At 43.6% G+C, this 18,353-nt stretch overlaps 2 protein-coding genes and 1 long non-coding RNA gene across 9 annotated transcripts; 2 read left to right on the forward strand and 1 right to left on the reverse strand.

The window, feature by feature from the left end:
* The first annotated feature begins 36 nt into the window (after nucleotides 1-36).
* On the forward strand, nucleotides 37-7,371 carry narf (nuclear prelamin A recognition factor). 2 transcript variants are annotated; one of them, XM_023949594.1, is made up of 12 exons: nucleotides 37-302; nucleotides 858-941; nucleotides 1,014-1,079; nucleotides 1,151-1,282; nucleotides 1,921-2,053; nucleotides 2,143-2,277; nucleotides 2,362-2,480; nucleotides 3,457-3,586; nucleotides 3,796-3,868; nucleotides 3,949-4,086; nucleotides 5,581-5,738; nucleotides 5,811-7,371. In XM_023949594.1, the coding sequence occupies exons 2-12, from the start codon at nucleotides 885-887 to the stop codon at nucleotides 6,044-6,046; spliced, it is 1,377 nt and encodes a 458-aa protein (XP_023805362.1). In that variant the 5' UTR covers nucleotides 37-302; nucleotides 858-884; the 3' UTR covers nucleotides 6,047-7,371. The 2 variants fall into 2 exon arrangements, with proteins under 2 accessions (XP_023805362.1, XP_023805363.1); XM_023949595.1 differs by having other exon boundaries at nucleotides 1,154-1,282.
* A 2,682-nt stretch (nucleotides 7,372-10,053) lies between these two features.
* Nucleotides 10,054-15,708, forward strand: LOC101170245. Of its 6 annotated transcripts, XR_002288969.2 has the most exons (9): nucleotides 10,139-10,160; nucleotides 10,270-10,304; nucleotides 10,441-10,499; nucleotides 10,650-10,750; nucleotides 13,008-13,091; nucleotides 13,555-13,629; nucleotides 13,705-13,777; nucleotides 13,845-14,129; nucleotides 14,204-15,708. XR_002288969.2 is itself a non-coding variant. In XM_023949576.1 (7 exons), exons 4-7 carry the CDS (start codon nucleotides 13,582-13,584, stop codon nucleotides 14,605-14,607), a joined length of 813 nt encoding a protein of 270 aa, XP_023805344.1. In that variant the 5' UTR covers nucleotides 10,142-10,160; nucleotides 10,270-10,304; nucleotides 13,008-13,091; nucleotides 13,555-13,581; the 3' UTR covers nucleotides 14,608-14,789. The 6 variants fall into 6 exon arrangements, 5 of the variants coding, with proteins under 5 accessions (XP_020556017.1, XP_011491591.1, XP_023805344.1 ...); XM_023949576.1 differs by lacking the exons at nucleotides 10,441-10,499; nucleotides 10,650-10,750 and having other exon boundaries at nucleotides 10,142-10,160; nucleotides 13,702-13,777; nucleotides 14,204-14,789; XM_023949577.1 differs by lacking the exons at nucleotides 10,441-10,499; nucleotides 10,650-10,750 and having other exon boundaries at nucleotides 10,142-10,160; nucleotides 14,204-14,789.
* Nucleotides 15,709-15,855: 147 nt separating this feature from the next.
* Nucleotides 15,856-17,721, reverse strand: LOC105357866. The gene is made up of 3 exons (XR_911677.3): nucleotides 17,550-17,721; nucleotides 16,994-17,073; nucleotides 15,856-16,269 (listed from the first exon to the last, which is right to left on the reverse strand). It is a non-coding gene; the product is annotated as an uncharacterized LOC105357866 (long non-coding RNA).
* Nucleotides 17,722-18,353: the final 632 nt, after the last annotated feature.

The raw sequence follows: 18,353 nt of genomic DNA on the forward strand, positions 1-18,353 counted from the left end.
TTTGACACACAGCTTCCGGTGCAAATATGTGCCCCCCTGTTTGCGCATGCGTCAATGAGCAAAGCACCGGGTACACAATGGAGTTGGATGTGGAGAAACCATGTCGCCTTTAAAACGACAGTTAGCTTATTATGAAACAGCCCCGGAGCAGAAACGGTGGTGAGGCCGTCCGTCGACGAATCGACCCGAAGGAGCGCTGCTGATAGACGGCGGAGGTCCGCCGCGGAGCCCCGTTTGTAGCTTGGGTCTGCGGGTTCATGTCCTGTTGTGTCCCGCAGAACCGTGAGGTGACCGTCCGTCCGGTGAGTAACCCAAACATTACGTCATGAAACAACAACAAATACAAACGTATAAGTCAACATGACCTAAAGTCCAGTATGGTTTTGATTTTAAGTCTTAATTTTCTGTCGAAGAAATAGAGAAGGGCCCGTTTGTTCAGCATTAGCATGTTTTAAAATTCAAGATTATATGTACACCAATTATATATAAACCAAAACAGAAAATAGCTGTATATTTATTTATATATAATACATTTAGTACTTATATTACTAAAGTTAAATTAGATCTGGTCGTTTCTATTTTAAAATTCTATATTTTCCCACGTCATGAGGTGTGACGTCATCTGTCCCTGCGTGCTCTCGGCGTGTATATATTTACCACAAAGAAAGAGATAATGACAGGATATTAGCTGCTGGTTAGTGCTGGTTTCCCACCGTTAGAAGCTGCTGCTGGTGATAAGCCTGAGTCTGGAGGGTGGGGGCGGGTGGAGGTGGGTGGGGACCACCCTCCACTATTGCTTTGTGGGAAAAAAAATGATATATATATATATTTAAAACCTCCTTTTTCCCCACATCCAGCGGCTCTGAAGAAACTTCCAGAAAAAAATGTCTGAGGTCGGCAGAACAAAGAGGAAGGAGAAGTGTGAGAACTGCACCAAACAGGTAAGTGTCAGGTGTTTTCCACATGGGGAGGGGGGGTTGCTGGTGCCTCACCTGTCTGTCATCTGCCAACAGTGCAACAAGAAGCAGACGGAGGATGGAGTCGGTCCAGATCCAGAGCAAGAGGAAGTCAATGAGCAGGTATGAAGGTTGCTTATCAGGGGGACGCCTTTGGGGGGCGGAGCTTGTCTCATCGTTGTCCTCGGCTTCAGCAGAGTGAGGCGCCGGCGCCGCTGCTGCTGAGCGCCTGTCTGTCCTGCGAGGGCTGCGTGTCGGAGCAGGAGAGCCTGAAGATTTCCCAGCAGAGCCTGGAGGAGGTGGAGCAGGTTCTGGCGCTCAATAAGGTAAAGCCTGAAGGTTTTGGAGCGGTTCTGACGTCAGGAGGTCCCTGTGTCTTTGAGTTCCTTCATATTTCTGCACATCCATCAGATTTGATATCAGTTAACAACTTTATTTAAATTAAAACTTGAGCAGAAAGAAATTCTTGTTATGTTTTCCTGATGCTGTTCAAAGCATTTATGAATGTTTCCATCATCAGTTTTGTGCTTTCCTTTGGTTTGTTGGACACTCTGGGTGTTTAAAGTTCCACTCTGATGTTCTTTGGGTCTTCAAGCGTTCACACTGGTTTCTTAATTCTGACGATGACGCCGCTTTTTGCCAAAATAAAAATGTTTTGTTTTTTTAGATCATAGTTCCTGCAGAGCGGCACGGGTTCTTTAAAAATTCTCCTTTGACTTGTCTTTTAGTTAGTCTGCCCCTATTTCCCATCATCCGCCTGTTAGCACGCTCTCCTGCTAGCTTACAGCCCCTCCCAACATCAGAGCTGTCCAGCCGAACAGTTCTGATCCAGATTCCAGCTCAGACGAGGAAAACAAAGACGTCTGATGCATCAGAAAGGGGCGGAGCAGGGACCCTCAGAGGAACGGCGTGAACGCGCTCCGTCAGCCCCGCCTCACCTGCTCCTCTGCTGTGTTTCTGTCAGAGGTGCGACGCGTCCAAACACCGGGTTCTGGTGGCGTCCGTCTGTCCGCAGTCTCTGCCGTTCTTTGCGGTGAAGTTCGGCGTGGACGTCCCGGAAGCGGGTCAGAAGCTCTGCGGTTTCCTGAAGAGCATCGGTGAGCACGTTCAGACTTTCCTGAGACCACGGCGGTGGCGCGGAAAGATCCCGGCCGTCAGCAAACGCGTCTTTGGATCTGTCCTGCAGGCGTGCAGTTCGTGTTCGACACCACGCTGGCGGCGGGTTTCAGCATCTTGGAGACCCAGAAGGAGTTCATCCAGAGGTACCGGAGGAGGCACCACGACCCCCACGCCCTGCCGCTGTTCACCTCCTCCTGTCCAGGTACAGCCATGCCCCGCCCCTTTCTTAGGCTTTCAAACCACACAAGGACGGAGAGGTTTCAGTTCTGGGCTTGTTCTGGTGCAGGATGGATCCGGTACGCTGAGCGGGTCCTGGGGAGTCTGGTCACGCCGCACATCTGCACCGCCAGGTCCCCCCAGCAGATCATGGGCTGTCTGGTCAAAGACTTCTTCTGTCAGCAGCAGGTGAGGGGGCGTGGCCTCAGACAGTCACTGCAGGTCATTCAGACTCTGACGTTTGCTCTACAATAATGTCGACAAACAGTCATGGGAAAAGCTGAGCAGCTTTTATTTTGGCGGGTTTGGATCTAGGGGTCAGCTGTTGTTCCTGTTCTCATTCATTCCTCGGTTCTTCTCTGGTTCCTCTGCCTGGAAGGCGAGAATTTTCTCTGCCTCCGCTTCTTCTGTTAGTACGCATCTAGAAAGGAGCAGGACTTTGTGACCGTGTGAGACGTCCTGTTTGTCAGAGAATCTGCGATGGACATTAAAAATGCAGCGACGAAAGCAACAGGAGATGAAGGGTTCGAATCCTGATTGACCTGAAACGGCTCTAAAACGCTGCTCTGCTGCGACGCCTGGGACAAAAACTGTTAAAAACATAAAGAACATAAATGAATATATGGGAACAGAGGAGAAAAAAACATCAACATTCAATTATCTGAAACGTAAATGTTTAATCGCCTTTGCTGAAACATTTTACGATATTTTATTTTAGGAAAAGCAGGACTTTTTCTTTGAAAAATTAAGACTTTGTGAAGCAATGAATTTATTTCTGTAAAGTCTTGACTGTTTTGTAACTTAGTTCTCATATAGTTGCTTATTTTTCTTCTTTTGTGGGAACTCTGGTCACAGAAAGTCCTGGAGGAGGTTCTGAAGGTTTGGTGGAACCGGATTCTTCATCACAACACGACAGTAGAACTAGAATCGAGAAACCCTCAGAGTTTCTATTTTTTTTCTTTTGCGTTCCAAAGACCTGAAGGACGGGTCACATGACTCAGCCCTCGGGGGGAGGGGGGTTAACGTGTCACGTGACTCGTCGACTAGAGCAGCTTTTGGTTTAAACGTCGTGTGACTTTTCCACAACAAAGCAGGGGTTTTGAAGGAGTTTAAAGGCTTTATTCTGGATTTGCTCTTTTCCATCTCTGGGCTTTGGCGTTTTCAGAAGCTGAGCCCGGAGAAGGTCTTCCACGTGGTGCTGGCGCCCTGCTTCGATAAGAAGCTGGAAGCCGTCAGAGAGGAGTTCTACAGCAGCCTGATGGAAACCCGAGACGTGGACTGTGTGCTGACCTCAAGTAAGAGAAGGAGGCTGGAGGAATGAAACTGTAGGACTGTCCTTAAGGTGGAATGAGGCTCCTGCATGACGTGCATCCTTAAAAGGAGGCACCTTCCTCTATAGAAACGCGAACGTCCTCCTGGAGGCTGAAAGCAGGAAATGCCTGCATGCTTTTATTTTGTAGTGTTTTAGAAATAAACTCATCAGTTTGAATGATTCCCTTCTCAGAGGAGATTTACCGCCTGATGGAGCAGAGGAAAGTGTCGGTGGAGGAGCTGGACTCGGTTCCACTGGACCAAGTGTGAGTGACACAGAACCGAGACCGCTGTCCCGTCCCAGCAAATCAAAGCACCGGCCGAACGGCTTCTCCTGTGTCTGCAGGCTGGGGGAGGCGGCAGACGCCGCTCTGACCAGACACGACGGCCGAGGCTCCGAAGGCTTCCTGGAGCACGTGTTCAAACACGCCGCCAAGGAGCTGTTCGGGCTGGACGTCCAGGAGGTCACGTACAAGACCCTCAGGTCAGAGGACTTCAAAACCGCCTTTCTTCAAAGAAAATCCTTTTTTGTGTTGATTATTCAGGAGAAACATGTTTGAAACAGTAATCACACCTGAGCTGTGAAACGTGAACATCAGTTTGATTCCTGCTGGAGGAAGTTAGATCCACGACGGTCCAGCACGGATCCTAAACCTGCTGGAGGTGAGGCAACTGCAGGCTTTGCAGACCATCAACACATGAATGGGTGAGCAGGAACAGAACTCCAGGATCCACCATGTGATGGAAAATCAAAGCCCGGTCATGTCCAAGGAGCGGGAGACGAGCTCCACGGACAAACGGGTGGAATTTCTCAACAACGTTGAGATGTGACACAGCAGCGATGCTCCTGAGGTCTGTTCATCAGAAACACAGAGTGGCCCGATTGAAGCCCGGAAGAAAGCGTTTTTCTGAACGACCACCTCACCAAACGGAACGCCGGCATCGCCACAAGCTGGAAGGCAGGAAACGAAACGGTTCCCTTGAACGACCGAGGTCGTCCTTATCAGGAGCCCGGAGGAGCTGGAGACGTTTTTACCCCCTGCAGTCTAAACAAGAGATTAGTGACGATGAGGTGACAAACTCTACAGACTACAGCCGTCACCGCAACGTTCACCAGAGCGCTGGAAACCTGACCTTAACATGTGTAAGGGTCAATGCTCGATAAGGTGTGCATCACCAGACATGAACACACGCCGTGGAAGCCCGAACCGTCCCAACATGGAGCAGAGGACGCTCGGGTGTCATCCCGCTCAAACTATGGCCACTAACGAAAGAAAAATGTGCATTCCATCCGTTTTTAAGAACATTTTTTAGGTCCAAATAATTTTTTCACAAAAAGCAGACTATTTGATGCGCAGTGCAACACGCGTCGTCACGGTAACAGCCTGCCTCGACCGCAGCGGCAAAGGAAAGCGGTACGCTGATGGTCACGGTAGGTCAATAGTTGGAAAACCAACCTGCGTCAGGCCAGAGCAGTGATCTAGAACTTTCAGGCAAAGTAACCGGAACTTCTTTTTCAGCCGTAACAATTCTTGATCGGCACCCAGCAGCCAATCAGAATCGAGTATAAGGACCTGCAAGAAGACTATTTTCATCGTTACTGCGGACTGCAAATATGACAGCATAGACGACTTTATGAAGTCTGTTAAGCCAGAAGGAAAACTGTCAATCATTTACTTCAGCAGCAGAAGCTCGCATAGCAACTTTGGAGACATCCCGGACTTCCTGCAGAAGATGGGACGTTCCTTTAACCTCATGGCATCATTGGTTCAACAGAAACGAGGACTTTGAATTGGAAAACTTGGAACTTCCTGGACTCAGACATGGTGGCGGGAGTGTGATGAATTATGATCGTCTGATGGTCAGAAGATCCTGGCGTCTTCTCCTGATCCATTTTCAGAAACCGATCAGATCTTCTGGTTTTCTCACGTTCCATGTTTCTTCAGATCTCCTTCACGGTTTCTCTGATGTTTTACAGGAACCGCGACTTCCAGGAAGTGACTCTGGAGCGTGACGGCGAGACGCTGCTGCAGTTTGCCGCTGTCTACGGCTTCAGGAACATCCAGACTCTGGTCCACCGCATGAGGAAAGGACGCGTGCCGTACCAGCTGGTGGAGGTGCTGTCCTGCCCCGGAGGTACCCCGCCGTCTTCACGCCACGCCTGCCTGTCGGGGTATCCGGGAGAATAACCGTTTGCTCTCGCCTCAGGGTGCCTGAGCGGCCGCGGTCAGAGCGAGGAGGCGGGGCGCGTGGACAGAGCTCTGGTCCAGCAGATGGAGGAGGTCTACAGCAGCCTGCCGGTCCGACTGCCGGAGCTGAACCCCGCCCTGAAGGTCCTCTACCAGGACTGGCTGCAGGGCCAGGACTCTCTGCAGACCAGCAAGCTGCTGCACACAGAGTACAGGAGTCAGACCCACACACAGCCCCCACACATGCAGTGGTGACCCGCAGGGGGCGCTGTCCCCTCATGATTATGGACCAGAAGAATCTCTCTGAGAACTGTCATCCATTTGACCACAAGGGGGCGCTCATGCGCTTCAATGAACTGGACTCAATGTTTTAACAATGTTTGATCCTGTTAAAAAAATGCAGACGATGGAAATACCAAACCTCATAAATTCTCACTTTAGTTTTAAAGCCACGCCCACTTCTGACCATGAGCCGTCCCGCCTGAACTATGCAACAGCGTCTGTTTTTGGTTTCTTCTGTTGGCCCTCAGTTCCACAAACGGGTTTTTTATTAAGTTATATGATTTGAAGGAACCATGGCCTCAGAAGTGAAGCAGTAAAACGTTGAGACAGACAAACGCAGTCGAGTCTTTGATGTTGACCTGAAGTCAGGAAAGGTAAGTTTCTTTCAAGGAGTCTTGTGTCAGGAATCCTTAAAGTCAGCCGTTCCCTCACTTCCCAAACATGAGGGACGTCCATCTCATCAAATCATTTCTGTCCCATTCGGTTCCTGATCGTCAGGAGTTCCCTTCTGGTTCTTCTCTGACGTTCTCCTTCCTGCTCCGTGCAGCAGTCGCCTTTTTTTCCTCTGGTTTTCCGCCCGGACGCCTTCCTGCTTGATGACCGTTTAACCGAACCTTCTATGGTCGCTGCGGTCTGACGTTACATCAGGTGATGATGGAGGTGATTAGATGATGACAGTGAAATGAAAAAACGCTCGTGTTTGGTACCAGGACACAAAGTATTTTTTATACCACAAATGTAACTAGTAAATACACCCTCATCCCGCCACAAGATCAGAACAAGTGAGGAGGGGAAGTCCACCTGACCCGACAGGTGTGACACCTGTGACAGGAACCCACGCTAAAAAATGCAAACCAGGGGGTTTTACGCTTCTAGCAAGTCGCCACGACCTTATCAAAGGAGGAGGAGCTTGCAAAGCAGCTGGATTGGATCAAGAACTTCCTGGAGATGTAAACTGTTTTACATCTAGTGGCCAGTAGAGGGCAGTGATGCTGCATTCATGATTTCAGATGTTAGTAGAAAAGAGTAAAAGGATCAAACAGTTGGACAAAAATGGTCCAAATTTCTGATAAAACCTTATAATCTGACAGATTTACGGTTTATTAATGTTTTTTTATTGATGGGGGGGGGGGGCTTGCAGGATCTCTGCAGCCCGTTGATGCAGTCGTCCACTTTGATCCTTTTTTCCTCCACCAAAGGAGATTTCCTCCTAGTTTTCCGTCTGAAGAAGCCCAGTTTCAGCAAATTCTTTTCAATGTTCTTATGCTAATAAAAATATAATCTTGAGTTGGCCAAAAGTTCAGAATTTCATTTTTTTTAAAATCTATGCAGGAATAAAGCGTCATGAAACGCTCCCATAAACAGACAACTTCAGGGTTTTTTCTTGTTAATTCATAACTTTTTTTAAATTTGTAAATTCACAACTTTGAAAAACCTAAATTTACGGGGGAAAAAAGGAATAAATTTGAGTCATAAATACAGTGCTGGACAAAAATGATGGTACCTCCATAAAAGACTGAGAACTAATTGCTAAGGGGATCATGATGAATTCAAGTCTTCTTTCTCTATCAGGGGTCGCCACAGCATGGTAAACTTTGCAATGTATTTTTTACGCCGGATGCCCTTCCTGACGTAACCCTCTCAATTAATCCCGGCTTGGGACCGGCACACAGAAGTAGAGAACGGAACAGGGAGCAGCCCGGATTCAAACCTGGTTTCACAGATGGAAGGTGCCGCAAACTAAACCGGTTTATGATGAACTCAGGTAGGTCCTTTAATTGACATCACAGCTGTTTTCAAACCCATAATCAGTCAGTCTGCCTATTTAAAGGGAGACAAATAGTCAGGTTGCTGTTTGGAGAAAAGGTGTGAACCACACTGAACATGGACAACAGAAAGCCAAGGAGAGAATTGTCCCAGGACATTAGAAACAAAATGATAGACAAACATGGTAAAGGTAAAGGCTATAAAACCATCTCTAAGCAGCTTGAAGTTCCTGTGACCACAGTGGAACATATTATTCAGAAGTTTAAGACCCACGGGACAGTAGCCAACCTCCCTGGACGATGGAAGAAGAACATTGATGACAAATTGAGGAGACGGATAGTTCGAACTGTATCCAAAGAGACAAGAACAACCTCCAAAGACATTAAAGGTGAACTCCTAGATCAAGGTACATCAGTGTCAGATCGCACCATTCATGGTTGTTTGAGCCAGAGTGGACTTCATGGGAGACAACCAAGGAGGACACAACTGTTAAAAGGAAATCAGAAAAAAGCCAGACTGGAATTTGTTAAAAAACATTCTGGGAAAATGTCCTTTGGACAGATGAGACCAAACTGGAGCTTTTTAGTAAGGCTCATCAGCTCTATGTTGGTAGACTCTCCAACCAAAAGAACACTGTCCCTACTGTGAAACATGGAGGAGGCTCAGTTCTGTTTTGAGGCTGCTTTGCTGCATCTGGAACAGGGCGTCTTGAAGTTGTGAAGGTAAAATGAAATCTCCAGATTCTCAAGGCATTCTGGGTAGAAATGTGCTGCCTAGTGTCAGAAAGCTTGGTCTCAGTTGCAGGTCATGGGTCTTCCAACAGGACAACCATCCAAAACACACAGCCAGAAACCTATTCTGAAGAGGCCGTCAATGAGCCCAGATCTGAATCCCATTGAACATCAGTGGAAGGAGCTGAAACATGCCATTTGGAGAAGACACAGTCAAACCTGAGACAACTGGAGCAGTTTGCTCATGAGGAGTGGGCCAAAATACCTGTGGACAGGTGCAGAAGGCTCATTGACAAACACAGAAACCGTTTCATTGCAGCGATTGCCTCAAAAGGTTGAGAAACAAAATATTAACTTATGGAGGTACCATAATTTTAGTCCAGCCCTATTTCATTAGTTTTTTTTAAATATTTCTGTTAATCAACAACTCCAAAGTAATGGATGATTTTGATGATTTAATTTTCGATACATTTATTGTTACTTTTGAACGTTACAAGTCATTTCAGTGAACATTGTGGACTTTCTTTCTTTAACTGAGGTTTTTTTTTCCACCACTGTATATGACTTTATTCTGGTAAAACTTGTGTTTTTCTGATAAATTTACAAATTCAAAGTTGTAGTTAAAATTCTTTTTTGCTTGTAAACTAGCCCTAATTATCTGTCATTTAAATTAGTTGCTTTTAGTGAACCATTAAGTTTTAAACATGAAAGACCTTTTTATTCAGTAATAATTTTGTTGATGTCACATGATTAAAATTTAATAAATGCAGCCTGAGCATATGGGTGATTTGTAAAACTTTTGTAGAAAAATTCAATTATAATTGAGCTGTTTTTTTATATAGTTTACATTTAGATTTATCAACATTTGCTGCATTTACAGTTTAAAAAAATGGATTTTCTCTGGTTGATCAGGAGCTCGACCAATGTTTATGGAAAACCTAAAGAAAGGAAACATGGTGACTGATAAACTGTCTTTTGTCTGAATTTATAGAAATCCTGATATCCTTGGATTCCTGAGAAAATGGAAAAAGGGTTTTTCCTCAGAGGCTGGATTGCATCAGAGCACGCCAGCGGGCTGGTGTGGTTTGTTTTTAGATGTTAAACTGCGATAAATGACTGAAAATCTCTTTAAAGGACTTTGACAGAGAAGATAAAGGAACCAGTCGGAGCAATTCATGGTCCTCTTTGTCTGTGTGTTTGGATTGATGTGCATGAGTTGGGATGAATGACTCTTCGTGTCACAGATGAGTGTTTACATTAGGAAAAAAGGTCGGGTTACAGCTTGAAGGTGACGTTGAGTCGATGTTTTCTCTGGAATCGCATCTGCGCCAGATGAATGAATCAAGTCAATGTTTTTACTTCAACTCATCCAGAAAAAAGCTTTTTCTTCTGAAGGTTAAGATAACCAGGTCACGTTTTTCATCCTGATGTGACAGACAGGGCTGTGGATGGTGGTTTGTCCATCATGGTGTTCCATAGGTTAATATTAATGGCCAGCACCTGTCTGTTGAGCTGTGATTGGCTCACAAGGCTGATAAATAGCAGCTGTGGGAGTTCAATCTAGAGGCTGGTTTCCTGGTTTGGCCTTGGTGGGTGAGCTTGACATGTGGACCTTTTACTAAAGCTTTTAATCATTTGAGTCATTTTACTAAAGTTTTTAAGCATTTGAGTTTGCAACATTTTAAATTATATTAACAGGTGGTGGCATGAGTTCTGACCCTGGGGCATGAGAGGTAACAAGGGTTTGTAAACATGTATTTGTCCCAGGGAGAATTAACTTACTAACTAACTAACTAGCAGAGTTGCCACTGCTGTGTTGCCTGTAGTGTTTTTAGTCACTGTTTTAAACTGTTTTGTGCTCATTTTTAGTAACTTGGTGGCTGGACCTGGCTGAAGGTGGCTGCCTCCTTTTATCCTTATGGTAGCTGGTGGGTGCCATATGTGGTGTTGTGCAAGGGGGACCCCCCCCTGTGTTCGGCCCATAAATTAGTTGTGTCCTGCTCAGGTGCACCTCTTCTGTTCTTTTAATCACTGTTTGGGTTGTGGTGTGTTTTTGTGTGCATTTGCGCCCTGAGCAGGTACTCCTGGTGAGGGTTTTGGATCGGAGATCTCCCTTGGTGGTGTTTGTGGCTACCCACCAGGGGGGTATTCCAGAAAGCAGGTTATGCTAGCTCTCACGGTAAGTTTGAGGCTAAGGAAGTTGATAACCTCAGTTTTCGGTTCCAGAAATGGAGGTATGTTTCAGGGTAGGTCAAGTTTCCATGTCAACTCATGCTCTGAACATAACCTGGTCTGGAGCAGGTTTAGTTGAAGGTTAGTTTGTTTACAGAGAGGTGAAGCAGCATGGTGTGTCCATTTGAAGATGATTTAGTGGATGAAGAAGCTCAGATAATACTTTTTTCACCGTGAGAGGGTGATAAGACCACATATGGATGTTGGAAAGATAAACATTTTTACTTTTATCTAACATAGTTATTTGCTTCAGTTAAGATAAATCATTTGTTTAAGTCAGTTTAACAATAACACGTAGTTTTCAGACAGTTATTTTACTTTCATTCAAATTAATTCAATTAATTAGGTGTAACTTTGGTCCTGCTGTTAGATCGGCACCGCAAAAGATTGTGGGATACCATTTGCTTTGCCTGTCTGGACGGATTTTGGTTAAAGTGTGGTTCAATGTTTTGCTGAGTTGTTTAGTCCCACTGTGCTTATGTCTCTGCACCATGAGTGAGAGTGAAAGAGAGAATGATGAGTTTATATAGCACCCCTACTGATTGAACCTGTGATATTGATGGGATATTTTTTAATGACATTGCATTCTTTTCCCGTCTTTTTTATTGTTATAAAAATGAGCATATCTGCCGGCTCAAACTTAGACGTATGAAAGATCAAGAAATTTAATTAAGATGGAAAAAATATTAATTGAAAGAGTAATATGACATTTAGTTAAGATAAATTTGAGTTGTATAAACAATTGAGTTTTATAGGCGTAAGAAATTATGTTGATTAAATCCAACTTATTTGTTACCAATAGAAGTAATTCATTTAAGGTGGCAAAATTAGATTATATATATATATATATACACACACACACACACTTGTGCGTTTACTTTGTCTGTTCTTACTACAAGCAGAAACTCTCTTTTGATGATGCAGCCATATTTTTTTTTTTATGGACTTATAATCTTCATACGCCATCTTTAAAACCTCAGACTCCGTCTCACCGAAGTATAGCGCTTTCTTTTTTTTCCACGCGTTTCCATGGTGACTCCAGAAATCGGCGATCCATTGAGAATGTCTTTATGTACTTGACATGCACGTGCATTAACCCAGGGTTACCAAATCGAGCGCAATTACGCCAACTCATATCCAGTCTTTTGGAATCGATATACCCCAGGTAAGCAAGTTCAGGCGGATTTCAGCCAGAGTTCAGGTTTAAAGTCAGGCTAGTTTAAACATGCTTCCTGGAATACCTACCAGTGCAGTGGGGCTGAGGCGATCCTGGAGGCAGCCGCCCTCAAGCAGTGTTGGAGTGTGGTCCAACTGTCTGAGATAATTTTAACCTTTTCTTTAATGGAACTTGTCAAGTTTTTAATAAATTGTATATTTTTAACCTATCAAATCCAGTCTCCATTTGGGTTGCAAATGTAAGAGGGCATTCGGTCACACTGACACATAGATGGGCTGCACTGGCCCCTAGTGGTAGCAGATAGCAACAGCAGACATACAAGAAATGCCAAATAATTGACTTTATGCTCACAAATACCCTACAAGTGCAGCAATTTCTGCGTTTAATATGTTCTGATAATTAACTCGCTTAACTATGCATCATGCATTCATTGATGTTCGGGTTTCATTGTTATTCTTAGCCTAATTTATTGTTTCTAAGGTATGTGTGATCGTACGCTAACCTGTCAACTGAAGGTTGGTCAAAGTATTTTCTCCTCAACTAGGACGTCATCTGCAGCACATGGAGGGAAGTTTATTAATAAGGACGACAGCAAAAATTTCCGAATTAAAACCCAAACATCTGCAAGTTTTAGCTTCTGTGTTTTTTCTCTCGGTCTATTTACTGCAGATCAGTGACACTTTTAGAAAATGAGTCAAATTGATTGAAAACGTGAAGTTGAAATATAAAAAATGCTCTGATAAATGTACCAGGCTAAAGATAATCCAGAAAATGAGCAAAAATCCTACTTTGCTTAATGTAATTTAGTCTGTTAAAACAGCATAAATGGAATGAATGGTGCTATAAACTGAGTTGAGATGGTGGATCAGGAAAAATCTCAGCGACAAAGTGGAAAAACAAAACTGTCACTCACAGAGAAACTGCTGTCAGTTCAGAACCATCAGCTGCTGTGAAGGACATCGGACGGGACGTTCCAGAGCTCAACTTCATGATCACTTTCATTATCTGCTCTCACTCCTCCATCCAGTTTTCACCATCTGGAAAGTCCCTGCTTTGTCCTTAACTCACCTGTCCCTGCACTTCCGTCACTTTCTGCAGCTCAAAGCTGAAAGTAAGTCGACTCTCTGCTCTCATTCCTTTTTACTTCTCATTTCATTTTAAATGAACAGATTGATCTGATTAGATCCTGGAATCTTTTACTTTCCTCATTTCCAGATCAATCATTTTGACTTTTGCGTTTGTGCGAGTTGACAGAAAACAGATCCAGATTTTCTGGACTGAAGCGTTTGTTTTATTGTTTTATTGCTTTAACTCACAGTTCCACAAAAAAATAGCTTTAAACTGAGACTTTTGTCACGATAAATATTCTGTAAAACCACAAATTTTAACGGCATAAAACAGAAAAACATTCTTTCTGCGTCTTTATTTGTTGAGACTTGTCCAATAAAATGTTGCTCCGAGGTTCAGAGTCTGGGAAATTGTGAAGCAAAGAGGAAGTTTTATTCCACAGAAAAGTGAATTCAGACAGAAAATGTTTAATTAAACTGCTTTTTGTTTTGTTTTTTTACGTTCAGGTCAGTCTCCATTCCTGTCCGTCTCTGATGCTTGAACATAAAACAGTCTTCGGTGTTTCCACGCGACACACGAAGGTCACAGAGGAAGCAAAGAAAGTCGGACGAAATCCTGTTTTCCCTGAAAATAAGTTATCTTCTCGTCTCTAGCAGGAAGCCACCAGGATGTTCCTCTTCTGGACCGTCAGCCTGATGTTTGCGCTCCAACGCGTCTCCTCAGATGAAAGTTTGTCAACCAGCAGCAATATGTTGAGGGTGTGGAAGTAAAACGCTGACTTCCTCGTGTGTTTCAGAGGTCTCCCTGAGCTGCAACCAAACGGTGGAGGTGACGACTGGAGGAGCGGTGACCCTCCAATGCTCGGTGATGTGGAGTGGTCCCATAGCAAAGTGTGGGAACATCAGCTTCACCTGGAATACAAACCAGAGCAATCTCTGCAGGAGCAACGTCTGCACCGAGGAGAATGCCACCCTCATCAGGATGGAGATGAGGAGCGTTTGGGAGGAGCAAACTGTCACAGTGGGAGTTTTATCGGGGTGTGGCATGGATAGCTCCACCATCAGGGTAAAGTTAGTGGAAGGTGAGGCTTTCAGAGGCTTCGTTACATCCTGAGCTCACAGTCACTCATTCTACTCTTCACATACTCTTCATCAGATGAGATCACTTTCAATAAAAGCAGCTCTACGACAGAAAACCTGACTGTCCTGAAGGTCCTACCTGTAGCAGCAGCCGCCGCCTGTTCTGCTTTATATGAGGAAAAGACTCTTAAAAAACCGGAAGCAGGAGAACGTGGACCAGGAGGAACAACTAACCGAAGAACAGCTACAGGAATACAGGAATACAGCTTCTGCAGAGGCCAGAGAAGGAAAGCAGCCGGGGTCAAACACAGGTGGACGCGTCTCCAAAGTCTGAGGACGTTCAGGTCCTGCAGGACGCCGGGTGGAGAAGCTCTGACCAGCAGGGGGCGTCGCTTTGGAAGGACAGGTTTTCTGATACAAACGGGATTATTCAGGATGACTTTGTTTGATCTTCAGCTCAAAACTGCTGTAAATAATTAGTCCCGGGGTCACTTCAAGGTCAAAGGTCAATGCACTCAATCCTGCCATTTGTTTGAGCTCCGCTTGGTCAGCAATGTTCAGTGAAATTCACGTGTAAATAATTCCTCAGGTTCATTGGAGGTCAAATGTTTTTAACTGCTGTGAATTGGTGCTTTATTTATTTGAATAAACTTTATAAATAATCCTAACTCCTCTGATTTCAGGGACAAAAACTGGATCCTAAATGAGAAAGAAGCAGAACCAGAGAGACCAGCAGCTGGACGGTCAGAAACTCCTGAATTCATGAAAGTCAAACCTTGAATTTAAAGTCATTTGGTTTAAGAGTGAAAAGTTTTTTCAGGATTCACATCGTTTTCATCTAAAAAAAAAAAGTCACAAAGGAGGGAAAACAAGACAAAAAAAAATGAAGAGGAATTTCTACAGTTTTATCGGTTGAGCCGGTGATTTTTTCTTTTTCTTTTTTTTTCCCTCGGGCAAAGAGGTTTTTTGTTAGCATGGAGACTAGAGAAGTCTCCAGAATTGAACTGTGATCAAATAATTACAGACAGATTATTATATTGTTATATTTGTGTTCATTTGATGTTTAATTAAAACTATTATTTGTTATGTAGGCGATAATGCCCGAGGCGGTTCTGATATCAGAATTCATGGACGGCAGAGGCCTGATGGCGTCGGATGTTTGTTTCGTCTCCATGGACGTTATCCCATTTAAACCACGGTGACTTGTGAAAAAAACGAAATATTAAATCAATTAGTACTTTAATCCTGTTATTGTTAAAGACCTATTTTCATAAAAAGCAGACTATTTGTAACGTGGTGAGACCTGTTGTTATGGTAACGGATGCAGGACCAGCACCGCCATCGCTCTGCAGCAGCAGAGGAGAGAGGAACATATGATGATCGTCATGTTTGATCAAAGCATCACTTCAGGGAGAAAGTTCACCTCTAATTGGTTGTTTTTATCCAGATGATGAAGCTAAAGTTTGTTTCAAAGTCTAAATACTGCAGCTCCTCCTCGTCTAGTTCAAGTTATTCCAGTTATTATGACTTCCACTTAAAGACGTCTGGTTCCAACATGGCAGCGTCCGTATCATGAAAAAAGACGACTGAGTAAACTTCATTTGGTTGGAGCCAGAACTAAAACCCTTTTCTATGGACCCTTTTCATCACACTGACTCAGTCCAGGTCTGTGATACAGTCAATGGATGAGAGACGTTCACTGAAAGAGTCAAACATGGCGGCAGTTGGTGGTTTTGGAGTAAACTCGTGTTTATTGTTCATCAGCGCCTTGGTTCCACCTTTTCAGCAAAAATGAACATCTCTTTTTATTTAAAGGAGCAAAGTCAAAACATCCCAAACTAAATAGGACAGAAAGCTGCTCATCAGGTTTGATCTTCAGGCTGATACGGACAGAATCCGTGCCACAATTAGCACTAATGCTAACGCTGATGTTCTTCTCCTCGATGACATTAAACATTTGCAGTGAGGCAAAGGTTTTATTTTCACATCTGTTCTTCTCACAGAGGTTTTCTGTTGTGTGGATCCACTTAACTGAAATGTTTTCATACTGGCAATCAGGTTGTTTCCATTTAATGTCACAACTAAGATTCAGATCCTCTCCATATGTAACTTCCACTGTTTGGCTGCAGTTTAGTGACACACCTGTGTGATAAAATAGAAAGAAACGATGTGATCACTTCATGTTTTCTTTGCTAAATGTTTGTCAATGTAACATAAATCAGCTGGTTCTGATTCTGACGTGGAGAGAACCAGCTGATTCATGGCAATCAAGTACACGTGAGGATTCAGGGGACGTCAAAGAGTGTGCGCTGGCGACATCAGTTAAGGGTTAATCAATTTTTGATCTATTTTCCAAGCGTCAATTATGATGATGCTGTTTTTAGCCAAAATCTAAAAACCTTTTCTGGGACATAGTTTCTGCAGAGCAACAGGAGTTCATCAGTAATTCACATCTTCTGTGTGGGATGAAAAGATATTAAAAATCGTAATAATTAAAGCCGTCAGCGTCTTTGTTTGTCGTTTTGGTGCTACCTGCTCCTGCTGCCCACCTATGACCCTGATGGGATTCTCTACGCCCCTCAGTCCCGCCCCTCTGCCTTTGCCACCCTGGTCCTTCATGAAAATAACATGTTTTTTGTTTTAATGGCAGCTTTTCTTTTGGTTTTATCTACACAGCAACCATTTTCTGTTTGGTGGCATTAAGAGAGGACGGATTTTCACATTTTCTCTTTTGTTTTCTTCTCCAAAGTTCACGTTTTACTGTTCAATGTTCAATAAAGTGGTTCTGCGCCGTCTGCCTCTTTCTGAGTTTGAGCCCCCGTCCCTCTAAGATCACATGCTCGGCCCTGGATGTGTGTGAACACACTGTCATCTGCTGAAAGTCCACGCAGGAGCAGAAACATCAGAGTCAAAGTCCTGAAGAAGGAGGACATCCTGAAGATTCACCTGGAATTAAAACAAAGATGTCCTGAAAATATTTGCAGCTTCAGAAAAATCTCCTTTTTACTAAAATCTGAAAGTGATCAAAACCTTTCCAAGATAAAAAAAAAACAAAACTTAACGTTGAAAGTTTTTCTAAATCCATTCTTTTTTTTCTTTTTTACTTTAATGTTTTTGAAACAAGTTTCAGGATATTTCAGATTATTCCATTTATATGAAGTCACAAAAACTGCTGATAGAGGAAAAAAACAAAAGCACACATGCAGGAAAGAAAACATGCAAATGGAAAAAAATAACATTTTGGACCTAATTTAACATAGAAATAAGTTTAAACATATGACAGGAAATACAACAGCACTGCATACAACAGAAAGATTGAAGTGAATTAAAGAAGAGGCGGATTGGAAAGAATCACTTTTATCTCCTGGAATCAACCTGAAAAACAGCAAAAGTTGCATAAAAATGTGAAAATTCTGACTCACCTGGTGTCAAAATCCTGAAAGGACGGAAAGTTTTTGTAGAAATGAGAGGCGGGCGTCTCTAGAACCAAAAAAGAGGTTTTATTTTCTAAACCTGTTTCCTGGCTTTAGATGGTTGTAGCTGAGGTGAACTTTAACCCAGAACGGATGCAGAGGATGATCGATGTTGTCCTTCAATGATTCAATCTATCTGAACATTCAATCATTAACTGAGTTTGTCCGGTTTCATAAAAGCCTTCTGCTGTTCCTGTTAAATGACTTTTTTGGAAAAATCTTTTTCTTTGAAATTTACTAGAAATGAAAAAGATATTTCTGAAAATGCAGAAAAAAACAAAAACACAAAATCTCACTGAATATTTTGGTTCTTGTTGGAACATTTTGTTCTATTTGGATGTAATTCATAATGAACTGACCAGTAACTTTTCAGGATGTCTTTTAGTTCCATTGGCAGATTTTCTTCAAGAAGACTGCATTTTTCTTTGGTTTTCATTCCAGTTTTCGCATCACGACGTCTGTCAGAGGACATTAAATCAGTTTAGCATCATAGATTTTTGTTTAAATTTTGTATTTTAACTTAAAGTCAATAATTATTCATCAGGAGCTGGTTTAGCTCATGCTGGGTTACGGTGCCTTCCGTCCGGGAAACCAGGGTTTGACTACGGGCTACTCCCTATTCCCTTCTCTACTTCTATGCCGGTCCCAAGCCCGGATATTGGGGGGGTTGCATCAGGAAGGGCATACGGCATAAAGCCATGATAACCATGCGACTCTTCCACCGCTAATAGATGCTTTGCTGTGGCAAACCCT

This window comes from Oryzias latipes, chromosome 19 (assembly GCF_002234675.1).
Source record: "Oryzias latipes chromosome 19, ASM223467v1".
NCBI lineage: Eukaryota > Metazoa > Chordata > Actinopteri > Beloniformes > Adrianichthyidae > Oryzias > Oryzias latipes.